Below are 24,925 nucleotides of genomic sequence, written 5' to 3'. Positions count from 1 at the left end.
CAGATATGGCTACTATGAGTTCTTGGTTATGCCGTTTGGGTTGACAAATGCTCTGGCAGTGTTCATGGATCTGATGAATAGGGTTTTCAATGAGTACCTGGACTAGTTCATAGTGGTATTTATCGACGACATTCTAGTGTATTCGAGGATTTTGGAAGAGCATGAAAGCCATCTGAGGTTGGTACTACAGGTTCTTCGAGAAAGGAAGTTGTATGCCATGCTGAAGAAGTGTGAGTTCTGGTTGAATCAGGTCACGTTCTTAGGCCATGTGGTGTCTAAGGGCGGTATCTCAATTGATCCTAACAAGATTGAAGCTATGGTTGACTGGACAAGACCGAAGAGTGTGCAGGAGGTTTAGAGTTTTTTACGACTGGCGGGTTACTATCGTCGGATCGTAGAGGGTTTCTCTAAATTGTCTGAGCCTCTGACACGTTTGACTAGGAAAGGGGTGATGTTTGAATGGACCAGTGATTGTGAGTAGTGCTTTCTTGAGTTGAAGCACCGTCTGGTTACTGCTCCAATCTTGACCATTCCTTCGGGGGATGGCGGTTTTGTGATTTATAGTGACGCATCTCTAAAAGGTTTGGGCTGTGTGCTTATGTAGCAGGGTAAGGTAATTGCTTATGCTTCTCGGTAACTGAAATATTATGAGAAGAATTACTCTACGCACGATCTGGAATTAGCTGTTGTTGTATATGCATTAAAGATCTGGAGACACTACTTGTAGGGTGTGCAGTGTGAGATTTTCACTGACCATAAAAGCCTCAAGTACTTTTTCATGCAAAAGAAGTTGATTATGAGGCGGAGACGGTGGCTTGAGTTGATCAAGGACTACAATTGCACCATCAGTTATCACTCGGGGAAAGCTAATGTGGTGGCTGATGCATGAGTCGAAAGTCAGATCATGCGGCAGTACCTACGGTTGTAGCTCAGCATCATATCAGATGGGATCTGGAGAGCCTTGGTACTAAGTTGGTGTCTGGTGATCATCAGGCTTTCATTGCTAGCTTGGTGATCCAGCCGACTTTGTTTAAGCGTATTAAAGTCGTGCAAGCTAATGATGTAGAGTTAGCTGAGACCATGGAGAAAGTGCAACAAGGATTAGTTGTGGATTTTAACATCTCTGACGGGGGTGTGTTGAGGTTTGGGTCTAGTCTATGTGTTCCAAACGACGATGAGATCAGAAGGACAATTCTAGAGGAAGCGCATCGTTCCTTGTATACAGTACATCCTAGTAGCACGAAGATGTATCGTAACTTGCGCGAGATCTTCTGGTGGTCTGGTATGAAAAGGCAAATTGCTCAGTTCGTGGAGCAGTGTCTGACGTGTCAGCAGGTGAAAGCTGAACATCAGAGGCCAGCAGGGCCGTTACAGCCTTTGCCTATTCCGGTGTGGAAACGGGAGCACATTTCCATGGACTTCATTACTGAATTGCCGCTAGCTCTTCATGGGCAGAATGCCATTTGGGTGATCATGGATAGATTGACAAAATATGCTCATTTCATACCGATGAAGGTTAACTACCCTTAGAGTAGGCTAGCAGACATGTACGTGTAGGAGATAGTTCGAATGCATGGGGCGCTAGTGTCCATTGTGTCAAACCGAGACCTATGGTTTGCCTGTCGTTTCTGGAAGAGCTTGCAGGAAGCATTGAGGATGAACCTTAATTTTAGTACAGCGTTCCACCCCCAAATAGATGGACAGTTGGAGAGAACAATACAGATCTTGGAGGATATGTTACGGGCTTGCGTGTTAGACTTTGGTGATAGCTAGTTATAGTTTATGCCACTTGTAGAGTTTGCCTATAACAATAGCTTCCAGGCTAGTATCGGGATGGCACCGTTCGAGGCTTTGTATGCTCGGAGGTGTCGATCTCCTCTGTATTGGGACGAGGTTGGTGAACGTTAGGTGTTACTACCCGAACTTATGCAGCAGGCGTCTGAGAAGGTGGGTTTGATCCGGGATAGGAATAAATCGGTTAAAAGTCGGCAAAAGAGTTATGCGGATGTTCACTACCGTGAGTTAGAGTTCAGGGTGGGGGGTAAGGTATTTCTGCGAATCGCTTCGATGAAAGGAGTAATGATATTCGGTAAAAATGACAAGTTGAGCCCGAGATATATCAGACCATTTGAGATTCTTGAGCGAGTGGGTCTTGTAGCCTATAGAGTTGCACTAGCCCCAACACTCTCAAGGGTTCACGATGTGTTTCACATATCCTTGTTGAGGAGGTATATGCTGGATCCTTTGCATGTTAATAATTACAAGGACTTGGAAATTGGGGATACTTTAGCTTACGAAGAGTTACCTGTTCAGGTTTTGGACCATAAAGTTCAGAAGCTTCGTACCAAAGAAATATCGTTAGTAAAGGTATTGTGGCAGAACCACGAGGTCGAGGAAGCTTTTTGGGAACTTGAAACGGAGATATGCCGAAAGTATTTACAGTTGTTCTCGTGTATGTGTATTACCCTACTTTGTATGGAATAGGTGATTAGTCTTTGGGAGTGTGTGTATTTTTGAACTCCTATGACAATATGTGTATGTAACCATGGTATTCCTCCGCCATAAGTAAGGGTATATATACATATATTGTGACGGGGCTGCGTTATGGTAGTCGCCGGTTTTTCCATTCTAGAGTCGAGTGCATGTACGTATGAGTTCGTGAATGAGAGATTGCAAATTTCGGGGACGAAATTTATATAAGGAGGGGAGGTTGTAATAACCCGAATCGTAATATATGAATTTAAATAATTAAAAGAAGGGTAAAATTGGAATTTGAGCAGGCTTCATCGACGAAGCCAGATTTCATCGACGAAGGCCTTGTGCAACTCGTCGACAAAGTTTAGAGGCTCGTCAACGAGGAGAAGTCGAGGGGTTTTGAGAAATCCGAAATCTTAGGCTCGCCAACGAGGTCACCGTCTCATCAATGAGGTGTCTTCAGTGTCTCATCGACGAGGTCGCCATTTCGTCAATGAGGATGACCGAGTCAAAGGTACTATAAAAGATATTTTGGGTTGCTTAGTTGCTAAGTTAGCAACTTTTCTCTCCCTTTCTCTCTAGAACTCGAAGGGCACTCTCTCTCTCTAGATTTCTTTGTCGTTTGTCGTCTAATTCGATAATTTGACATTACCATGAGGATCAAGGAAGCATTCTCTACAAAACCTACGGATCAGAAACTCGTTCTGTGCATTTTCAAGTTTTGGTGAAAAATCGAGGTAAGGCTCTATTTTCTTTTTTGATCCTGTAGTTTGGTAGAGAATGGAATCATGAGTATTTTTTGTACTGTGTTTTGTAGGTTTTAAGAACTCGGTTTGCTATTTAGGAGTTGTAGAGGTCGGGATTGGTCTTTTGGGGGAAAGGTAAGAGAATACAGTTTATGTTGGTTATTTTTGAAATCGAACTTGATAGAACTGTGGTTCGACGTCCTGTGTGCATTTTGGTTACTCATTTAGGAGGATCTAATAGGTAAAATTATGGGTTTTTCATGTTACATTTTTGGGGAAAAGGGGGTATTGGGTTGCATCCTTGGTTTTGTTGAAAACCATTTGTATATTGTGATTTATACTATGTAATAGGGATGGTCGTGCCTTGACTTTGTTTTAAACTATATATGATTAGAAAACATGATTTTCGGATTACCAAATAGGTGTGGTTTGTTTGGTTATATGAGCATGCATGGTTGTGTTTTGTTGAAATGCAATAGGAACTGGGTTCCGAATTGTTCTAGGTACTGAAAATGTGTCCGGCACTATACTGTGGGCATATGAAATCGCTAGGCCATGTTTGTAAAAAGTGTCCGGCTCTATATCCGAAGGCGTGAGCCTTACTGGTTAATTACCGAAGGGTGTAGATCCACCAGTTTGCGCCGGTACGATGCCATAGGAGCCTGGGGCTACGCCATGTGTCAGTGATGCCGTGTATCGCAGGACGGCTACGGCCAACGCCGGATATTGAGGGCCAACTACGGGCCGAGGGGTGTCACGACACCAGGTAGATCATAGGCGTGCATATGCGTGTGTGTGCGTGTATGCATTGTACTAAAACTGTATTGTGAAAATACTGGAATTGCATTTAACTGTGTATAATTTGTTGTCATGATAACACTCGAATGCCACACACCAATATAACCTGTGTTTGCCTTACTGAGATGTGTCTCACTGCTGTTGTGCGTACATATTTTACAGGTCCTTTGAGTAATCGGAACTAGCGTCCTGGTGTTGGGAGCGTAGTGGCCAGTGTACTGCGAATAGCGCTTGAGTAAGTGCTAGGAATTTTGTTTCGCGGGTCGCCATTTTGGGGTATGTTTGGCACCCAGATGTACATTTTGTATCTATGGAGCCTAGACTCCGTTTTTGTATAAACTCTAGTATGGTACTGTATATGTATAGAAATGCCCTTTTCCGCTATGTATATAATTTGTATATGGATGTATATAAGGTGCCTGGGAACCTCACAGGGTTGGACCCTCATTCATTATGTTGTGTCATTGGTTATTTGTATGATACAGGGACAGGTTCGGTTACAAAATCACCCCTGGGTCCCATTTCCGGGTTCAGGGTGTGACAACCCACAAGGCTGATCAACTGAAAGTCCTCAAGATTCCAAACTTTGTTTTTCTTATGAATTAGGGTTATAATAGTTGAGTTATTGCTACTTAGAAAATCTACATATTACTATTTCTTAAAAGAGCTACCTATTATGTGAAAGTCAATAAAAAAAAATATTGACTATGTTATGCTTAAGAATCCCTCAATTTCTTAAAGCGTAAGTTAAAGCACTTGTTTGGAATCAATGCAATATTATTTGTTGCAACAATAGTATTACATATAGAATTTAGACATACACATCAATAATATATTGATATATTTATTTTATCATGATGACATCGGTGGTTCAAAACAGGCTTAAGAGACTAATTTGAAAAATCCAATTAACGTAGTGGGTTCGTGGATTGGTTAATATTCTCAATTATAGAACCGTGGTCTATCCATATGCATTGAGTAATGATCACTAAGTCTATTCCAAGCATCTAATAGACAATCCATGTGAAGGTGTCTACCCTATATTCCAATAAATCTATCAGCTATTCCCTCACCTCAATTTTGGAGATGCTCATTTGGATGGTTCTTTCTAGGATGCCTCATTGAGGGGAACTTTAAGCAGAACCTCGACTTTTTAGAGATCTTCTTCCTGTAATGTAGGCTGGAGCTCTTCTATAACCATTATCATATATAGGCTGATCTTTTCCCTTTAGAGTCGCGAAGTAACATTGGAAATATATATCTCAGTAGGGAACTTCATTCTAGTTAGTACATAAAGGTTACATCTCTCACCTAGTTATATTTTACCATAGCAGTTGTCTTTTAAGGCTTAGTCCCTAGAAAGATTAAGAGAGTTATCATTCCATAAGGATGCACTTTTTTTATGTAAAACCCGCCAAGGGCATCGTTATTGGCTTCAATCTATCAAGAGCTATCTTCATCTACTAGAAGATATCTTAAAATAGAATATATGTCAAGCTCCCATTATCAATGAAGACCCTTTGACATCATTGTCCATAATAATGACATTGACCACCAAAGTGTCACCTTAGGGTCATTGTAGGACCTTGAGGCCTATACATAAGAAGGAAATGATTAGTCAAGTGGAACCTATCCTAAATTTTTTGGTGCTCGCCAAGAAAAGGGATTCATGGGCTAGTGCCTTTTGGACTAAGATCAAATAACCTCCTGCAAGTCCCTCCAAGATGAAATGAATGATCTTGGTTGCAAGATTTTCCTCATCTACCCTTTACTAATTCAGCTTGTAGCTTAAGCAAATTAGTCTAGAGCACAATCTTAGACAAATTCTTTGATCACACCCCTAAATTTCCAAAAATATTTTATATTATAATTGTGATCTTGATATTATTGGCATTAGTAATTCTGGTATCTTTTTGGACCTAGGTTTAAGAAAATCGAGCCAACCTACTCTTACATCATTCAATGTTTGCCTTAGGATTGACCCTTGGAGGGTAAAGTGAAGAGACCTTTTCTCTAGGGCCTAAACCTTATAAAGGGACCATATGTGTCTTTCCTTTTCTTTTTATGGGAATGTCTTCATTAGTTCTAGGCAACTTTTCTTCTTCATTTCTCTCTTTATTTCTATATATTTTCAAGCCTATTCCACCTCCTCGATGTTATAGTAACCCTCTATAAATATGTTCTTTAAGTTTGAAAAGGTTTCTAGCTAATTCTTCAATAATATGAAACTAAACTTAGAACGATTAAGTTGCACAGCAGCATCATGACCACCACTCTTTCTTCTAATTTTGGGACCTTAATTGAGCACCTAGAAATTGAAGCGTTTAAGATAGTCTCTTATGGATTCTTTATATTTCTACTAGATTTCCATAAGGCTCATCAAAGTCTTCTTCATACATTTGTTGCTTTCAATGTGTCCGATAAATGAGGTGTTGAAATTATTGAAACTTGAGATATTGGATCATAACTTTAATTATGAGTACAATGTCCAAGCATATTTTTTCAATGTGGCAAAGGTAGTTTGGCACGTTGTAGTATTGGAGTCTCAATAAAGGACAATGATGGCCTATAAAGTCTCCAATTGGTCTATAGGACTTATTCTTTCATAGTAAGACTCGATGACTAGTATCTAAAAATATCATGGACTTGGACTCCTTTATGATCTCCTTTGTAAAAGGAGTTTCATCAATTATTTTCTTTGGCTCAGGGCATGCTTAGGCTCCACTGGAGCCCTTCAATTATATTCCCCCATGTTTATTCTTCTTGGTATATGCAAACAGATGCTCAATTTGCCTCCTCTAAGGTGGATCAACAGGTGTCATTGAGATACCCTAGGTCTTTTGAGCTTTGTCTTCTCATCAAGTTAGAGATTTTGAGAATTAGAACTGCTCCTCCCAAGTTTGTAGGCTTGTGTTCATATAGGACCTATACATTCTCTAGCAATGCTCTTCACATGATCGTATATAAATTGGAATTTTGTTGTGTGAGGAGTACTTAGGAGCAGTTAACAAGCACCTATAGGAGCTCATTATGTACACTTTTCTAATTTATAGTGTCCACTTTCCTGACCAAATTAATTACTTTTATAGGATTCAAAGTTAAGTTCTCCTTAATTTGGGGCCTATGGTGGCTTTGTGGGACTCCTTGGGTCTTTTTCATTTGTGGGTGGGAATGCACACTTGTAATGCACCCTTTCCTTTTTCACCCTCACACTAAGCATGATTATCATAGTTTGACATTCAAATATACTAGGAATTTGTGATAATCCCATACCCTTATTATTTTAATGGGTCACAAATAATATATATATATATATATATATATATATATATATATATATATATATGGTAACTATAACAAAATAAGTTCTGCTACCATTACTCACTACAAGGTATCATTCATGGATAATAAAAATCCTAATTTCATTAGGAGAATATGAAGATGTTTACATAATTTAACAAACTACTAATTGGGACATCAATAGAGATATATGTAATTGTATATGTTGATAGTCATTTTTTACCAAACAAAAAATAACCTAGCTGAATAAATTAAAATTTGAGGTAAAATAAAGAGAAAATTAAAATTTTTGCAAGGCGGTCGACTGACTAGTTATGGGCGGTCGACTAACCCCTCTTTCTGACACTTTTTTCTTTGTGTATAGGCAAAGAGGTCGATGCCAGTCCAATAGGTGGTTGCATTAAGGCAGTAATCCAGTTTATATTTTGAATTTTGAATTCTTTTTTGTGATTGACTAGTTGTCTTAGTTATGCCACGTGTCTTGACTGTTGTCATTTTTCCTATAATGATCAGGATACTGGCACCTTCTATGGTTGTTAATAGTTGAATTTTGAATTTCAAATTCCAAAATTTATTTTTTTTTCCCTTCTCTTTTTGCATGGTTTATAAATAGACCATGAGACAGCCAATTTTCTACACAAATATAAAGGGGAAGAAAGGACGATTGTTGAGAGAATCTATAGAGTTCGTGCATACATTGGTTTAAGAATCCACTCTTCTTGATTGTGAAATTAGCCATTATCATCCATATTCTTCCTTTGCATTGTTGTCTTGTAGTATTTATTTGTTAAAAAAGTGTTTTCCTCTTTGTATTACTTTGGAAAACATCTTTAGACCAATCCCACATCTTATGCTTTAAGTTATCAACATGTTGCATGTTATAGTTCCTTTTGTATGTTTGCTATGTTATGTTAAGTTCGCATGAAAATGTTTGAGTGCTATGTTAGGACCCTGTGAGCAATAAACAAACACTAGAAAATTGATACCAGAAATTTACATGGTTCGATCTAGATCGACCAAAGTCCACAGAGCACACCACAATCCACTATATAATTGGGAAAGAATACAATATCTCCGATAGCTCTCTCCTCTTCTCTCTTCCTCACTCCTCTACACTCTCTCCTTCTTCTCTGTATATAACCTCTCAACAGCTCTTCTCTATTTATAGATAGCTGGAGTAAATTACAATACATAAATTGAGAAATTACAGTAAATCATTCAATCAATATCGGTGGATTACAGCTATGCCGCAAACGCGTCTCCAGCTTGCAATTTTGCAGACCACAGCTCACATGTCTCCTAGCTCTAGCTACACAACAATCTCCCACTTGGAGACAGAGACATATCCTCAACTAGTATTAGTATATGAATAAATGATGTGCTCAAATATATCTTCAAGCATGAATACCAACTGAAGTTGAACACAACTTCAGCTTCTCTGTAGTCACCACCTTTGTTAACATATCTGCCGGATTCCTGCTACCTTGGATTTTTTCAAGTGTCAACACACCGTCTTCTATTAGAGATCTAACGAAGTGATAATGCAGTCCAATATGTTTAGTTCTGGAATGAAATACGAAGTTCTTTGCCAGATGTATCGCACTCTAATTGTCACTGTACAAAACATTCCTCTCCTGTTTTAATCCAAACTCTGTTAACAAACCCTGAAGCCAAATCATCTCTTTACTGGCTTCTGTCACTGCTACATACTCAGCTTCTGTAGTGGATAGAACAACAATTTTCTGTATCTGTGACATTCAACTAACAGCTGTTGTGCCAACAGTGAATATATACCCAATGGTGCTTCTACAATGATCAATTTCACCTGCAAAATCAGCATCTACATATCTTTGAATTTTCAAATCACTTTTGCCGAAACATAGGCACTTATCAATAGTGCCACATAGATATCTCAAAATCCACTTCACTGCTTCCCAATGATTCTTCCCTGGATTTGACATATACCTGCTGACAGCTTCCACTACTTGGCTAATATATGGTCTGGTACCAACCATAGCATACATGAGACTTCCAATGGCTAAGGCGTATGGTACCTTAGCCATGAAATCTTTTTCTTCATCTATCTGGGGAGATTGATCCTTAGAGAGACGAAAATGACCAGCCAATGGTGTATTTACTGCCTTGGCACTACTCATGTTAAACCTCTATAAAACACGGCTAATGTACTCTGACTGAGATAACCGCAATGTACCTTGTTGCTTATCTTTAGAGATCTGCATTCCTCTCTAGAGATCCGCATCTCAAGAATATGCTTTGCAGGACCCAAGTCTTTCATGTCAAACTCCTCTGATAATCGCTGCTTCAATATTTTGATCTCTTCTATATCTGATCCTGCAACTAGCATATCAACATATAACAATAGGACAATATAGTCAGTACGATACCTCTTGAAGTAGCAACAGTGGTCGGCATTGCACTTCTGAAAATTGTTCTTCTGCATACAGCTATCAAATTTCGTGTACCACTACCTAGGAGCTTGTTTGAGACCATACAAGCTCTTCTTCAATTTGCATTCAAGATTCTCTTTACCTTTAACTGAGAAACCTTCTAGCTGTTGCATATAAATTTCCTCATCAAGATCACCATAAAGAAATGTCATCTTCACGTCCAACTGCTCAAGATGTAAGCCCTCTGAGGCAACAATACTCAAGACAGATTTGATGGTTGTTAGCATCATAACTGGTGCCAAAATATCAGTGTAGTCAATTCGTTCCTTCTATTTAAAACCTTTAACTACTAACCAGGCTTTATTCTTTGATCTTGTACACCCATTTTTTGTGAAGAGTCTTCTTACTTTTGGGCAACTTAACTATTTCCCATGTTTTGTTGGAGGTAAAAGACTTCATCTCGTCTTTCATTACAAGCTCCCACTTGCTCGAATCTCCTGCCTAACATGCTTCAACATAGCATTCAAGTTCTCCTCCATTTTTAAGAAGTAAATGATTCACATACCTCCTATTTGGTACATGCTTCCGAGAAGATCTCCTAAGCTCTGGTACTAGAGTAGAAGGTGATGGTGCAACAATCTGCTCCACAGGTTCCTCTACTTGAGGATTCTCGATATTCTATTGATGATTCTTGGTGTTCTGCTGACGTGTCCTTACACCTTCTAGGACATCATCCACATCTACAAAGGTTGTTTCAAACTCCATAGGTTCTGTTGTGTGTCTATCTTTGTATATTATATTTTCATCAAAAATCACATCTCTGCTTCTGATCACCTTTTTGTTTTCATCATCCCAAATGTGATACCCATATTCATCTCCACCATAACCGACAAAGGTGCATTTCTGGGATTTTGGATCAAGCTTATTCCTAATGTGATCATTGATATGTACATATGCAACACAACCAAAAACTCTCAAATGTGAAAGTCTTACCTTTTTGTTGCTCCATACTTCTTTTGGTAGACTATAGTCCAATGGTACTGATGGACTCCAGTTAATCAAGTAAGCTGTTGTGTTGACTGCTCCTGCCCAAAATATCTTTGGTAAGCCTGATTGCATATGCATGCTTTTGGTTTTTTTTGCCAATGTTTTGCTCATCTGCTCGGCTACACCGTTGTGTTGAGTCGTACCTAGCACAGTTTTTTCCATTCTGATACCATGCTCATAGAAGAATTTCTTGAACTCGGTGTCATCATACTCATCACCGTCATCGGTTCTCAACTTCTTGATTTTCAAACCAGTTTCATTTTCTACCATTGCTTTCCAAATCTTAAAAGCATCAAAAACATCAAATTTATATTTCAGGAAGTAAACCTATACCTTCCAAGAATGATCGTCAATAAATGTCACGAAGTAATGCTTCCCACTTATGGATGAAATAGTCGTTGGTCCCCATACATCTTAATGGACTAGCTCAAGTCTCTCCTTCTTTGGGGTACTGGTGTTCGTCTAAAAACTAATCTCTTTTGTTTCCCAAATATGCAATCCTCACATATGTCAATCTTCACTGACTGTAAATTACTCAACTTTCCCTTTGAGTGCATCACCCTAAGTCCCTTCTCACTCAGGTGTCCGAGTCGTTGATGCCAAATGTTGCTATCATCATTTCCTATAGCAATTGTAATAGACATGCATGCATTAGGAGTTACATAAAGAGTACCACTTTTCTTACCTCCTGCAATTGTCAATGTACCCTTCAAAATATTCCATTCATCACCAATGAAAGTTGTGTTATATCCTTCATCTTCCAATTGACCAATTGAGATCAAGTTCTTCCTCGGGTCTGGAATATATCTGACATCTCTCAGCTTCCATACTGACCCGTTCATCTTGATCTTTACTGTCCCCTTGTCCACTATGTTGCAAGGTTGATCATTACCAAGGTATACTTTACCGAAATCACCTGGTGTATACTCTTCTATGCAATCTCTACTGCAAGTGGCATGGAATGAAGCTCTAGAGTCTAACACCCAAGAATCCTTTTTGCTCTCCAAAGAGTAAATCAACATATCATCATTTTTTGAAGCAACATTTTCTTTTGTCTTCGCTTTTGTCTCATATTCTTTCTTCGGACCTTTGCACTGGTTTTCGTAATGACCAGTTTTTCCACAGTTCCAGCACTTAATATTGTTTGCGCCCTGGGAACCTGTGTCTTGATAACCTTTGGGATTCTTGGATTTAGACCACCTAGGCCTAGATCTGCTGTAGTTGTTTGATTGTCCATGCCTGTTTCCTCTGCCTCGACTTTCCATGTTCAAGGCTGAACTCGAAGTGGAACCATAGTTTGACTGTATTCTGATTTCTTCCGTCAAAATCATGCTGACAACCTCATCGTATACTAGTTTTGATTTCCCTACGGAGCTACTGATTGCAGTAACAACACCATTCCAACTTTTGGGAAACTAACTAAGAATCAGTAAGGCACGAATCTCACTATCAAATGTAATCCCGACTGAAGCGAGTTGGTCTGACAACTCGTTGAAACTATTCAAATGTCTACTTAAACTTTCACCTGCAGACATGGTCATAGTAAATAACACTTTCATAATATGTACCTTATTAGCTGCTGACGGCTGCTCGTATGTATTGGAAAGTGCATCGATCAGAGACTTGGTGGTTGATATGTGCTTGATATTAAATGCCACAGGCTTTGACAACATTATTCTGATAGCTCCGAGAGTTTTCCAGTCAAGCAACTCCCACTCATCCTCATTCATAGATGCTGGCTTACCCTTTAATGCTAAGTGCAACTCCTTCCCAAACAAGTAATCTTCAATCTGCATCTTCTAGAAACCAAAATTGTTGTCATTAAACATCTTGATCTTTAAGCTCTTTTCGTTTGACATCTTGATTCACTAATTGAGAGATGAAATTAGCTCAAATGGATAGCACGGTTGGATCTGGAATGGTTAAAAACCTTAGAAATGGTTCAAGTCGTTTGAAAAACGGATCCGAAACGGCTTCAAAAAACCTAATCAAACTTTGGGTCAAATTTGGTAAAAAAATAGTCAAACTTAATGGAATATACCTCTGACTGACGGAATATTCCTGACGACATCACTGACGCCATTAAAAGACGTCATCTGCCGACATGGCAGGGTGTGGGGTCCACTGCTGACGTGGTACTATAGGCCCACTTGCTAGCATATTCTGGGGGCCCCACTGGATGATGTGGCAGCGCTGACATGTCAAATGCTATAGTTTCCATGCGGCGACTGATGGGGATGCCACGTGTCGGTTGAGCGGTCGGGTATGGATCCGGGTCTGGTACGGTCTGAATCTGGAGTGGGTTGCCAAGTCGGGTCAAAGCAGCTGGGTGAGGAAGATGAGTGAAGCATGTGCGAGCGCATAAGCAGTAGGTCACCGCCACGTGACCGTGGGTGAGGGCACAGACGACTCCAGCGAGGTGCGTGTTGGAGCGTGTGGTGCCATTTGGGCTCCTTTCGAGCTCCAATTTGCATCATTGGCTTCATCTCAATGAGATGAACATGATGGTGGCCTCAAAATTCAATTTCGAGACGCTGGACAGGGTTCTGTTTTTGGTGAATTTCTCCAATCAGGAGATTTTACTCCAAACCATGCTCTAATACCACTTGTTAGGTCCTTGTGAGCAATAAACAAACACCAAAAAATTGAGAGACACCAAAAATTTATGTGGTTTGGTCTAGATCGACCTACGTCCATGGAGCACGCCATAATCCACTATGCAACCGAGAAAGAATACAATCTCTCTAACAGCTCTCTCCTCTTCTCTTTTCCTCACTCCTCTACACTCTCTCCTTCTTCTCTGTATATAACCTCTCAATAGCTTTTCTCTATTTATTGATAGCTAGAGTAAATTAAAATAAATAAATTAAGGATTTATAGTAAATCATTCAATCAATATCCGCGGATTACAACTATGTCGCAAACGTGTCTCCAGCTTGCAATTCTATAGATCACAGCTCACATGCCTCCTGGCACCAGCTACACAACATGCTAGCATGTCATCTAGGTTCAATTCAGAGTAAAATTATATTGTGGTTCCATAAAACTTGTATTTAAATTTATAAAACTACATATTTTGTATGTGACAGTCGACTGGCCAACCTAAAGGTCAATTTTGGCCTTTTCTTTGGGACTTTTTCTTAACTTTATGGGATGTTTCAACGATATCTTTTGCATTGATTGGTGAAGCCTGCAGGTATATTAATTTGTAGTAGTTTTTGGTTTTTCTATTGAAACAATCCAAAAAAAAAAAGTAAAATCATTTTTAAAAATTTTTTTGTTCATAAAATGGCTTTTGGACAACTTTTGAAAAATAAGACTCTTGGAAAACACTGCATTTTCAAGGTATTTGTAGGTCTTATGGTTTAAATCCTAAAAAATAAAATTTATTTTTGGAAAATTATCTTTTTAAGAAAATTATTGATGATGTTTAGGGTAGATAAAAAACAATTATTCTAAAAAAAATGTGTTTTCAAGGTTCCGTATTATCTAGGCGACTTCTAGAAAAAAAAAATGTAATGTTGATTTTTTCAAAAGTCATGGATTTTCTTAATAAAAACCCAAAAATATTTTTAATTCAAATTTAAAAAAGTTTGTGGGAACTAAAATTGGCTTGATCCATCTTTTGAGGATATCTAGGCAGTTTACCATGTGTAGATCTAGCCATAACTTTAAAAAACTAAAAATCCATTCTCTTTTAATTTTTAATTTTTGTGTTTTTTTGTGGTGATTTTTTCATAAAATTGGTGATTTGGCTCCAATGGGTTTTTTCCTCTATGTAGGCCTATGAAATACCTTTTTAAGGGGTCTAAGACAATTTACCATTTTCTAAAGAAAATGAAAAAGGTGTGGCAGCTTGCTAGTGGCAATCAAATGCCCACTTGATATGGTCGACCAGCCTAACCCGGTACCGGCTTTGGGACAATTTACCATTTTCTAAAGAAAATAAAAAGGTGTGACAACTTACTACGGGCGATCAAACACCCACTAGGAGACAATTAACCAGCCTAACCCGAGAGTAGGGCACGGTAGACAGGACCCTAAGATGGTTGATACCTTCTCTCAATCTTGTGTAAATTTTTAGAATCCAACTTCATAAAAACATTTCTTTTTCATGGGAAGCACACAAGCATTATAAGGGTAGTAACCATTCTTAGAACAAGTATTAGTAGGGTTCTAGCTAGTTAGTTCCTTATTTAAGGAAGTATTGAGTTGCCTTCCCTATTCACGAAGGTACTCTTGAACTCAAACACTTAAAAAAAATGTTTTCTCTTGATTTTTACCTTTTAAAAAAAAATAACATAAAATGGCAATTTTGTTTTCTAAATAAAAAGGTAAAAAAGGAAACCAATGAATTGATTTTCTATACTTGCTTTCAAAAATGGTTACCAAATTTGTTCACTATAAATAGGCCACACATGTACAATGTCAACAGTATCCATTACAAATCAGTATAAAATTTAATAGGCATGCTACAAAAGGGACAACGCATAATTAAGAAGAAGAAAAAATATAAATTAAGATTACGAATGTTTTGGGGCAGAGAGGTGACCACCCACTCTCTCCCTATCTTAGGGATCAAAACCTAGTTAAATTCGCATGGCTACAAACTAACACTTCTTGATTACAAGACTGCACACAATCTCTCATAATTTTTTAAAGTACTTGATAAAATAATCTTCTGAATTGTGGTTGCTTCTTATGGGTATACATAGAGATCAGGCACTTGTGTGACTGTGGAAAGAGATTCAATAAAACGAAATTGAATCCAAAAGTTGGTACTATCCTAATCATTCTTCAATTTTCTAATTAAATGTCATTAGATCTTGGTTTACGCATGCTTGCATGTTTATTTCCTTTTTGAGCTCTTGCATGTTGGGTAGTATAACATGCTTAATAGACCTTTTCGAAGGTTTGCTAACATTTCTATTTGTAACTTAATTTTAGACCCTAAAAATCTTTGCAGTTTGCCTTTTCTAGTTTATGGAGTTAAAAATTAGTATTATGCTCCCTTGTTTTGAAGATAATGAATTGAAACTTCATGTCATCTATGGTTTGAATTCCAATCACTTTAAATCTTGGGCTTTTGGGACGATGGGTGTAAGGTAAAAACCAAATATTATAATTTTTTAATGAGCCCTATAGGAAGATTTTGTACTAGGTAAATGCCATTTTATTTATAAAAGGAACTCCAAAAGGAAACAATAGAAAGAGAAAAAAGAAAGAAAATTCCTCTAATCATTATGAAAAGAAGCATTTCATACCTAGACCATGGGAAATCAATGCTTGCTGTAGACTGTAAAAAGAGTTGAGATTGCTCCTTTTGGAGTGAGAATACTAATCTCCCCTCTTGAAAGTTGCTTCCAAAGGCTGTCTTGGATATCACTTTTCCAGTTACTTTTTCAAGCTCATGCGAGACATCCAATTCATAGGAGCCTGTTGAGTCAACTAGCTTGTGCCATTTCTCGATCATTTCCTCAAAACATGTAGAAAATGCAGGCATCATCCTCTAATGAGGATGTAACACCATGAGGATTTAGGGGCACCATCCAAAAGAAAATTTGCCGTTCTATCATAGGTTTATTGATGTGATAATAGAAATGAAAGCTTATTGATTAACAAAAAAAAAAAAAAAATAGCATTTTAAGTGATTTATTTAAAATCATAAAAACTTGTAGTGTTTAATTAACATATACTATAAGTGTATTTAGTCCTCTTTATTTTTAATCATATATAGCCTTTTTGTTCATTGAGAGGCTTATTGGGCTAAACTAGGTAACGAGGGTATCCTTATACTATCTTATCATGATGATTTAATCTAAGACCACCAATATAAGTCCTAATGGTAATCAAGTTTTGTGATATCCTTGAGGAAGCAAGTGCATATAATTAATTAATTAAGATGACTAAACTCAAATAAACATATTTGTATCCATTTTAGTAATGCTCTAATTATGCACAAAAACGGTTTGATTGGATACAAACCTTCAACTTCTCCAAATGGAAAGCGGGGTTGATAATTCGTCTATGTTTCACCCATTTGTCGCCTTCATAACTTCCGATCCCAGTCACGAACAAATCAAATGAGCTTGCTATAGGCTTTTTAAAGTCTCTTGATTTGTTGAGCAATACATCTCTTATTAAATTTGGATCTAATAATGTCAATCGAGGAGTTGTTCCATGCCAAACAATGAACTCTTTCTCTGCAACGCATTTAACTTGACCCAGTGAGTTTACTCAATGTGCAATGTGATTTAATTACTTGGATGCAATATCAATAAAACAAACATTTTGTTAAAGGAAACTAATAATTCATCGAAGAATGGCTTGAAAATTAACACTTAATACTTAAAATCTTGGAGTTCACACAACCTAACTATAGGAGGCATCTTTCTAGGATGAAATTATGAGGTCCATTAGTCAAAACAGATAATACCTTGTATAAGCTATGAGATAACTTTGACATCAACAATTTTTATTGTCTATGGTAAAGATAGTCTCTAAGATGAAATGCTCCTTAGTTGTATATGAATCATCCCTCATCATGGGGAAATATGACACAAGAAAATATGATAACATATGGCAAAAGGGCCCAAAAATCCCATGTTAATTAAGAAATTGAGAAAAATACTGGCTTATAATTTGCAACACTAACTATAAGTCAAATTGGACAATAGCTTATATAGGTACTAGACAACTTTCAGCATCAACCAAAACTAACTAAGATTTAGCAATATAGAAAAAAAAATTATATCTAGAATTATACCAAGTTAAAGTGGAAAAAAAAAAAAAAAAAAGTGCTTGATAATGGACAAAGATAATATTATTCTCTATTTGGAATTTGAAAAACATGAAAGAATGTGTTCATGTAATCTTTGTGCACACCCTGAAGTACAACTAACATCACTTGGCCGTAGCAATTTCCCAAGTAGCAAATACTTTTCGCCAAACCTGAGGAGTGACAAATGATCAAGTAGGCAAGAAAGGTTGCATAGTCATTGGTCTATAGAAGGCTACTCAATCATCAGGGTTGTTGCTTGGTCATTAGGAAAAGAGTTACAACTAGCCACCCAAATAAGACCATATGGAGTCTATTACAATAATTATGTTTAATGTTTCATAACTCCTTAAGATTATATTTAGAATTATTATTGAATTTCTATAATTTGTAACTATGCAATTGAAAGGTAGCAATGATTTAGGCACAATTTGGGTTTCAATTCCAATTCCAAGTTTGACTTGGAATAGGTATAAACAAGTGAATGATCTATTTTCCCTTAGTCTCTTCCTTCTTTATCTCTTCTTGACTCTTCTAGTCTGAGATTTTCACCTCCCTTTCTCTCTCCTTCTATGATTCCTACAATTCTCATCTATCTATCCTTGCACCTCTGATGAGGGTTAGCATAATGAGTCCATTCTGACCTCCACATTTGACAAATCCCTAAATTCCTACTCTTAGAACTAATTGTTGGGAAAAAAAAACAATTTGGCTCGCCCACAGAGACCCATTATACTAGTAATTACCAATAGTGCAAAGTAAAGGCACAATGTCATCAAGTTCAATCGGACTGACAAATACTAGTCTAGTGGTGATTCAACCATAATTTTCTAGAGAGAGTTTTTTTTTTTTTTTCTAGCATCTCAAACCTCTTACAAGGTAGTGACCGCAATGAAGAAAATCATGAGCAATTTCGTAAATGACACGAGGTCTTGAATGGAAAGCATGGGAAATGACATGCTTAGTGATTCAATGTTTATAAGAGAAAGGCCAAAAGAAAATCTTGCTACAAATCATTAGCAGTTATTTATTGGGCATTGCCAAACCATCGTGTATAACAACTATAGTGTATTTGGCCAACCTTCCATTTTAAGGCAAGATGCTAAGGGAGAAATTTTGTTCATCATATAATCACTTCATGGTTGAACCATTGCCTTAACTACTTTGATAAATTCCATTACCCTACTCTTTTGTAGGAGGATGTAAGGGGCTAATCCACTCATCTTACAATTTCTTGATGTCCAAGTCATTGTTTATGATGACATCAGCAAGATTCAGAAATGTGAGAAACAACAAAATTTTCTTACACACATTATTGGTCCAAGGGATCATAAAAATCATACATTGGTCGATTATGTAGAAGATGACAGAGCTCGAACCTACCACCAAAAATCATTAGGGCTCTTTAAAGGTCAACTATAATGAGGGAGAGGACTCCAATACAACCAAATATAATGAATCCAATAATTCCTTGTCAGTTGAGGTCTCAAAGATAGTCGTGCTATTTGTGGCTCTTATACTTTCTTTTTCTTAAGCAAAGAGGGAAGAAGGAAAAACATGAAAGGGCAGCACAGTAGGAGATCGTTGACGAATGCCCTATGTTTTTCGACGAGAGGACGGCAAGGACTCATCGATGAAGGTTCTGAAATTGTTGACGAGAAAATACCGAGAGCAGGAAAATCTCAGAGTTCTGGACTCATCAACAAAATCATGTTATCATCGATGAGTGGTCTTCTATGGATCGTTGACAAAGCCTAGAACTCGTCGATGAAGGGTGCCCGAGCTGTGAGCAGTTTTTCTGAATTTTAAATTTTTTGAACATTGGGTGGTTGGGTAAACGGAGGGAAACCTCCGAGGACCTTCTATATATGTTATTCTAGGCATATATTGAAGTAGTGAGTGATTATTTTGAGACGTGTATTGTGTACATTGTGATTTCGTAGTGAAATTTGTGTGTCATTGCATCTGTGGATGTAGGCTTTGCCGAACCATGTAAAATCTATTGTTGTTCTTATTCTGGTTGTATTTGCATTTACTTGTTGTTTATTCCGATGTGCATTCTATTTATTTGATCCATATCACAACAAATTGATATCAAAGAGATTGTTGTTATTGCATCAGGATCGTCTTCTACAAAATTTGACATTTTCAAATTTGATGGAACTAGAAACTTTGGTTTATGGGAGAGAAGAGTGAAGGACATTTTTATGAAACGAGGCTTTTCTTGATACTCAACCAGAAGGAATGGATGAGGCAACATGGGTAGATTTGAAAGCAAAGGCAGCGTCTAATTACGCTTGTGTTTGGCCAATGAAGTTCTCTATCGGGTGATGGAGAAGGATTCACCAGTGGCTATCTAGCAAAAGTTAGAAAGTCGGTACATGTCTAAATCCCTCAATAACAAACTTTTTCTTAAGTAGCGTTTATATTGGCTTAAGATGGTTGAAGGATCAAGTCTGGATCAACACATCAGTGCTTTTAACCAAATCATAAGTGATTTGATGAGGGTTGATGTGAAGTTTGATGAGGATGATAAGGCTTTGATGTTATTAAATTCTTTGATCTCGACTCATACCTACGAAAATCTTATGACCACTCTTATGTGGGGAAAAGAAACTCTTGATCTGGAAGAGGTAACAAGTGCCTTGTTAAATTTTCGTCAAAGGTTGAAGATATGTGATGAAAGAGAAGGACTTGTGGTAAAGGGTAAAAATAAGTGAGGAAAAGGAAAGTTTAAGAATGGGTGTAGTCAGAAATCATCCCGAAAACAATTTAAGAAGAAGGAAATTCGGTGTTATAAATGCAGTAAAAAGGGGCATGTGAAACCGAACTGTCTGGATTAGAAGAAGGAAAATTCTGAAAAGCATGAGGGGATTTCAAAATCTGTAAATATTGTTCAAGAAGAAGATTCAGCAGATGGTGATGTTCTATCAATTTTTAGCGAGGTCGGATAATCTAATGGTCTCTTTGGATACTTGACTCGGCATGTTCTTATCACATGACTCCGAGTGAGGAGTGGTTTAGCACTTACAGGTTAGTGAATTATGGATCAATTCTTATGGGTAATGATGCTTCTTGCAAAATTGTTGGCATAGGAAATGTAAAGATAAAGATGTTTGATGGTGTTGTAAGAACATTGTGTAATGTAAGACATATACTTGAATTGAGAAAGAGTTTAATATATTTTCGCACTTTCTATTGTAATGGCTTCAATTACAAGTCCAAAGGTGGAGTCTTGATGGTATGGAAAGGTAATCTGACTATAATGAAAGGGCAGAAACTGGATGGGAATATTACACGTTGTAGTGAACTACCATTGTAGGTGGAGTTGTAGTCGTGGATACTGAATCAAATGAGACTATCTTTTGGCATATGCACCTTGGGCATTTGGGGGAACACGACATGAAGGAACTACACAAGAGGAAACTCTTAAAGGGCTTTAAATCATGTCAGTTGGACTTTTGCAGGATATGTTTTCTTGGAAAACAAAACAGGGCAAAGTTCAGATTAGTTACTCACAAGACGAAAGGTATTCTTGACTATGTGCATTCAAATGTTTGGGGCCTAGTTAGAGTTGCATCAAAGAGTGGATATGTGTATTATATGATTTTTATTGATGATTACTCATGGAAGGTCTGGGTATACTTCATGCGCCAAAAATCAGATACGTTTTCCAGGTTTAAGATTTGGAAGGCTGAAGTGGAGAACCAGAGAGGGAGGAGAATCAAATACTTGAGGTCAGATAATGGGACTGAATATGCTAATTCTCGGTTTATGGAGTTTTATGTGGAGCAGGGCATCAAGAGACATTTTACAATTCGCTAGACACCTCCACAAAATGGTGTGGAAAAATGGATAAACTGGACTCTTAATGATAGGGCTCAATGTATTAGGAATAATGTAGGGCTACTGAAGAACTTATGGGTCGAGATAGTTAGTATGGCTTGTTTTCTAATAAACCGATCACCAAGGGCATCACTAGAGGGTAAAGTGGCAAAAGAGGTTTAGACGGGAAATGTAGTAGACTACTTTAGATTGAAGATATTTAGGTGTCTAGCCTATGTCTATGCGTCTAGTGAGGAGAGGTCTAAGTTTGACCTGAAGTCTCGTTGTTGCATCATTTTGGGATATCCAGAAGGTGTGAAGGGGTTTAAGTTGTGGGACCTAGTGGCAAACAAGGTGGTGATCAGAAAGGATATAGTCTTTGATGAGAAGGCTATGGTGAAGCGTACTTAAGAATATGAAGAAAACAAACATGAGCCAAAAAGTTGAGGTAGTGATGAACATGTTGTGTAGGTGGAGTTGGAAGATCAGGGCAATGGAAATGATCATGGTCCTATGATTGCAGGGAGCTCTAGCTTAGGAAATCAGCAAGTCGATGATATTCCTATACGGAGATCCAGACGCACTCTCAGACCTCCATCAATGTATGGATTTGAAGAGTTAGTATCTTATGCTTTCCTTACTTGTTGCAATGGTCCAACTACATTTCAAAATGCAATGCACGGCTAGGAGAAAGATAGGTGGATGGGAGTGATGATTGAGGAGATGGAATCACTACATAAGAAAAAAAACTTGGGACTTGGTGGAGCTTCCAGTTAGGAAGAGACCGATAGGTTGCAAATGGGTATATAGGAAGAAGGAGGCAATTTTAGAAAAGGAAGGAAAGAAATTCAATGCACGGTTGGTGGACAAAGGATACTCACAAAAGAAGGGAATATATTACGATGAAATCTTTTCTCCAGTGGTCTGACATACTTCTATCAGAATTGTGTTGGATTTTGTAGCTTATTACGATCTTCATTTGGAACAAGCGGATGTTAAGACGACGTTTTTTCATGGTGACTTAGAGGAACAAATCTACATGATACAGCCGGAGGGATTTATTGAACCGGGAAAAGAAAATTTTGTTTGCAGGTTGAAGAAAATCTCTTTAGGGATAAAACAGTCATCAAGGCAATGGTATAAACGATTTGATTCTTACATGATCAAGATTGTCTACAAAAGGTGTGAGTATGATTGCTGCGCATATGTGAATAAGCTTGAGGATGGTTCTCTTATTTTCTTGTTATTATATGTCGATGACATGTTGATAGTTGCAAAGGATTTAACTAAAGCGAATCAGTTAAAAGACCTGTTGTGTAAGGAATTTGACATGAAGGATCTTGGTTCAACCAATAAAATACTTGGGATGGAGATTTGTCGTGACAGAACGTATTGCAGGGAGGTTATGATTATCTTAGGGTGATTATGTATAGAAGGTGTTGGAGAGGTTTAGCAAGGCTGATGCAAGTCCGGTTTGTACACCTCTAGCGAATCATTTCAAGTTGTCTGCTGCAGCTTACCTAAGTTTGGATGAGGAAATCCTACACATGCCAAAGGTTGTTAACTCTATGAGTCCTTCCTGTTTTAATTATAACAAATCCAATGGTTGTTACCTATGCACCGAGCTCTTGAAATAGGATCATCCTTTGCACTCATTGAGGGTATAATGAAATAAGTCTTTAACTAGTATAAGCAGTTTATTGTATCTAAGCTAGGTTTCTAATTGAAAGGGGGAGCTTCTGTCTTAAAATTCTACCTCTTCAGGCACACCCAAAATTTTAACTTAGACTTGTATTGAGTTTATTGAGATATGATAGAGTGCATAAACTAAGGGGGAGCAACTTAAATCAAAATACTACGGCCCTAAAAAAAAAAAGTTTTCTCACATCTATACTCATACACTTCATATTCTATGAGACTGCAAATGCTCCATAATGAACTGCATGTTTATATTACGTTTTATGGATATTGAAAATATTAACAATCACAGCATAAACTGCCTTGAACTATACTGAATTGTTTGCTTTGCATGCTTGAGGCTGTTGCTTGCTCGATTTAAATGATGTGCAAATAATGTGAAATCTACCAGGCCCTTGATTTTTTTTTGGAAATGCTCTATTTTCAAAGGCTTGTTGCCGAAATTTCTAAATTTTTTTCCAAAAATTAAACCATTCACTTGAATAGCTATGTCTTGTGTTCACTTTCCTACATTAGCCCCTTCTTGTTGATGTCAAAAGGGGGAGAAGTATCTACAAAATTGGGAAAGTTAACTACATGGTATTTGTGCTTTATTTGAAAAACCCAAAATTGAATGCATAAATTCTAAATTCTTATCTTCACTTGTTATATGCTTGAACTGCATTATCAAATTTGAATATTATGCAAATCCTCAAGGGAAGCTTATTTGGCTTTTCCCACTTTTGCTTTTTGTATTTATCATCATCAAAAAGGGGGGGAGAATGTTAACTCTATTAGTCCTTCCCATTTTGATTATGACAAATCCAATGGTTCTTACCAATGCACCGAACTCTTGAAACGGGATCATCCTTTGCATGCACTGAGGGTAGGAACACAAGGAAGTCATAAGGACTGCAAAGATCACCTCACATATGGCATTTGAAGAGCAAAGAGATTGAGGAACAAAATGAATGAAGTCCATTTACTTATTGTATTTGCATTTATTCTTTTGGGTCTGTAATATTTAATATGGTATGTAATAATGCATCTGCATGCATGATAGGGTTTAAATGCTCAAAAGGCCATAGATTGGTCGTAGGTAACTGTTGACCTTATAGGTCACGCCCTGGTTTTGATAATGACAAATACTCTTGTATTTAATAAATATCTAGTTCATGTGTAGGTTCATATTAGTATATCATCAATGGCACGTGAAAGCTCAAAACTTAAAGACAACCTCATGCTTTTAATTGTAATAATCTTAGTGAAATTTGTCTGTAATAGTAATTAGGGTATTCGGTTTGTAATAAGCACACACATCACATGCATGATTTATTTTGTAAGCTCAAACCAGTTACAAACCAAAAATAACCATAGAAAGACCTTAGGGTTTTCCTTTCGGTCGACCGACACAGCACCTTTTCAGTGTCTTCAATTTGGACCCCAAGTGCCCATAGGAAACACACATTTACACAAATGTTTGTTAGGCACTTGAATAGGACTTGTTTGGTTCAATACGGGACCGAAATGCACACTTGGTGCACTTTCGGTCGACCGGCCAACACAGTTCACTTTGGCCTGGTCGACCGAACCGGCCTTGGGTGAACAGTTTGACCAAGGCCCAGTTGACCGAACTTCACAGTTCATTTCTTGCCGGTTGACCGAACCACCTAGGAGTCAACATTTTGACCTCCCAATCGTCTGTCCACTTTTGTACTCCAACTATCTGGTCGACCGGAGGGTCCTCGGGAGAATTCCAGCGGTCTGGTCGACCGAACCATGCAGTTCAAAAAGGCCTGGTCGACCGAACCTCGAAAGTTAGGGAAATCTCCCTCCCCGGTCGACCGAGCCTTTCAGTTCAAAAGTCTCCT

At 37.8% G+C, this 24,925-nt stretch overlaps 1 protein-coding gene across 1 annotated transcript in view; it reads right to left on the bottom strand.

Annotated features, from left to right (window-relative positions):
- Nucleotides 1-24,925, bottom strand: part of LOC131149517 (cytochrome P450 CYP72A616-like) — a 54,995-nt gene that overhangs the window by 13,971 nt on the left and 16,099 nt on the right. Inside the window, exons 2-3 of the mRNA XM_058100029.1 lie at nt 16,760-16,977; nt 16,039-16,283 (exon numbers count right to left, since the gene is read on the bottom strand). Coding sequence (XP_057956012.1) covers nt 16,039-16,283; nt 16,760-16,977 — 463 coding nt within the window. The remainder of the gene's footprint in view (nt 1-16,038; nt 16,284-16,759; nt 16,978-24,925) is intronic.

The sequence above is a fragment of the Malania oleifera genome, chromosome 2, assembly GCF_029873635.1.
Source record: "Malania oleifera isolate guangnan ecotype guangnan chromosome 2, ASM2987363v1, whole genome shotgun sequence".
NCBI lineage: Eukaryota > Viridiplantae > Streptophyta > Magnoliopsida > Santalales > Ximeniaceae > Malania > Malania oleifera.
The sequence above is the reverse complement of the archived record's forward strand: the minus strand, read 5'-3'. Positions and strand labels throughout refer to the sequence as shown.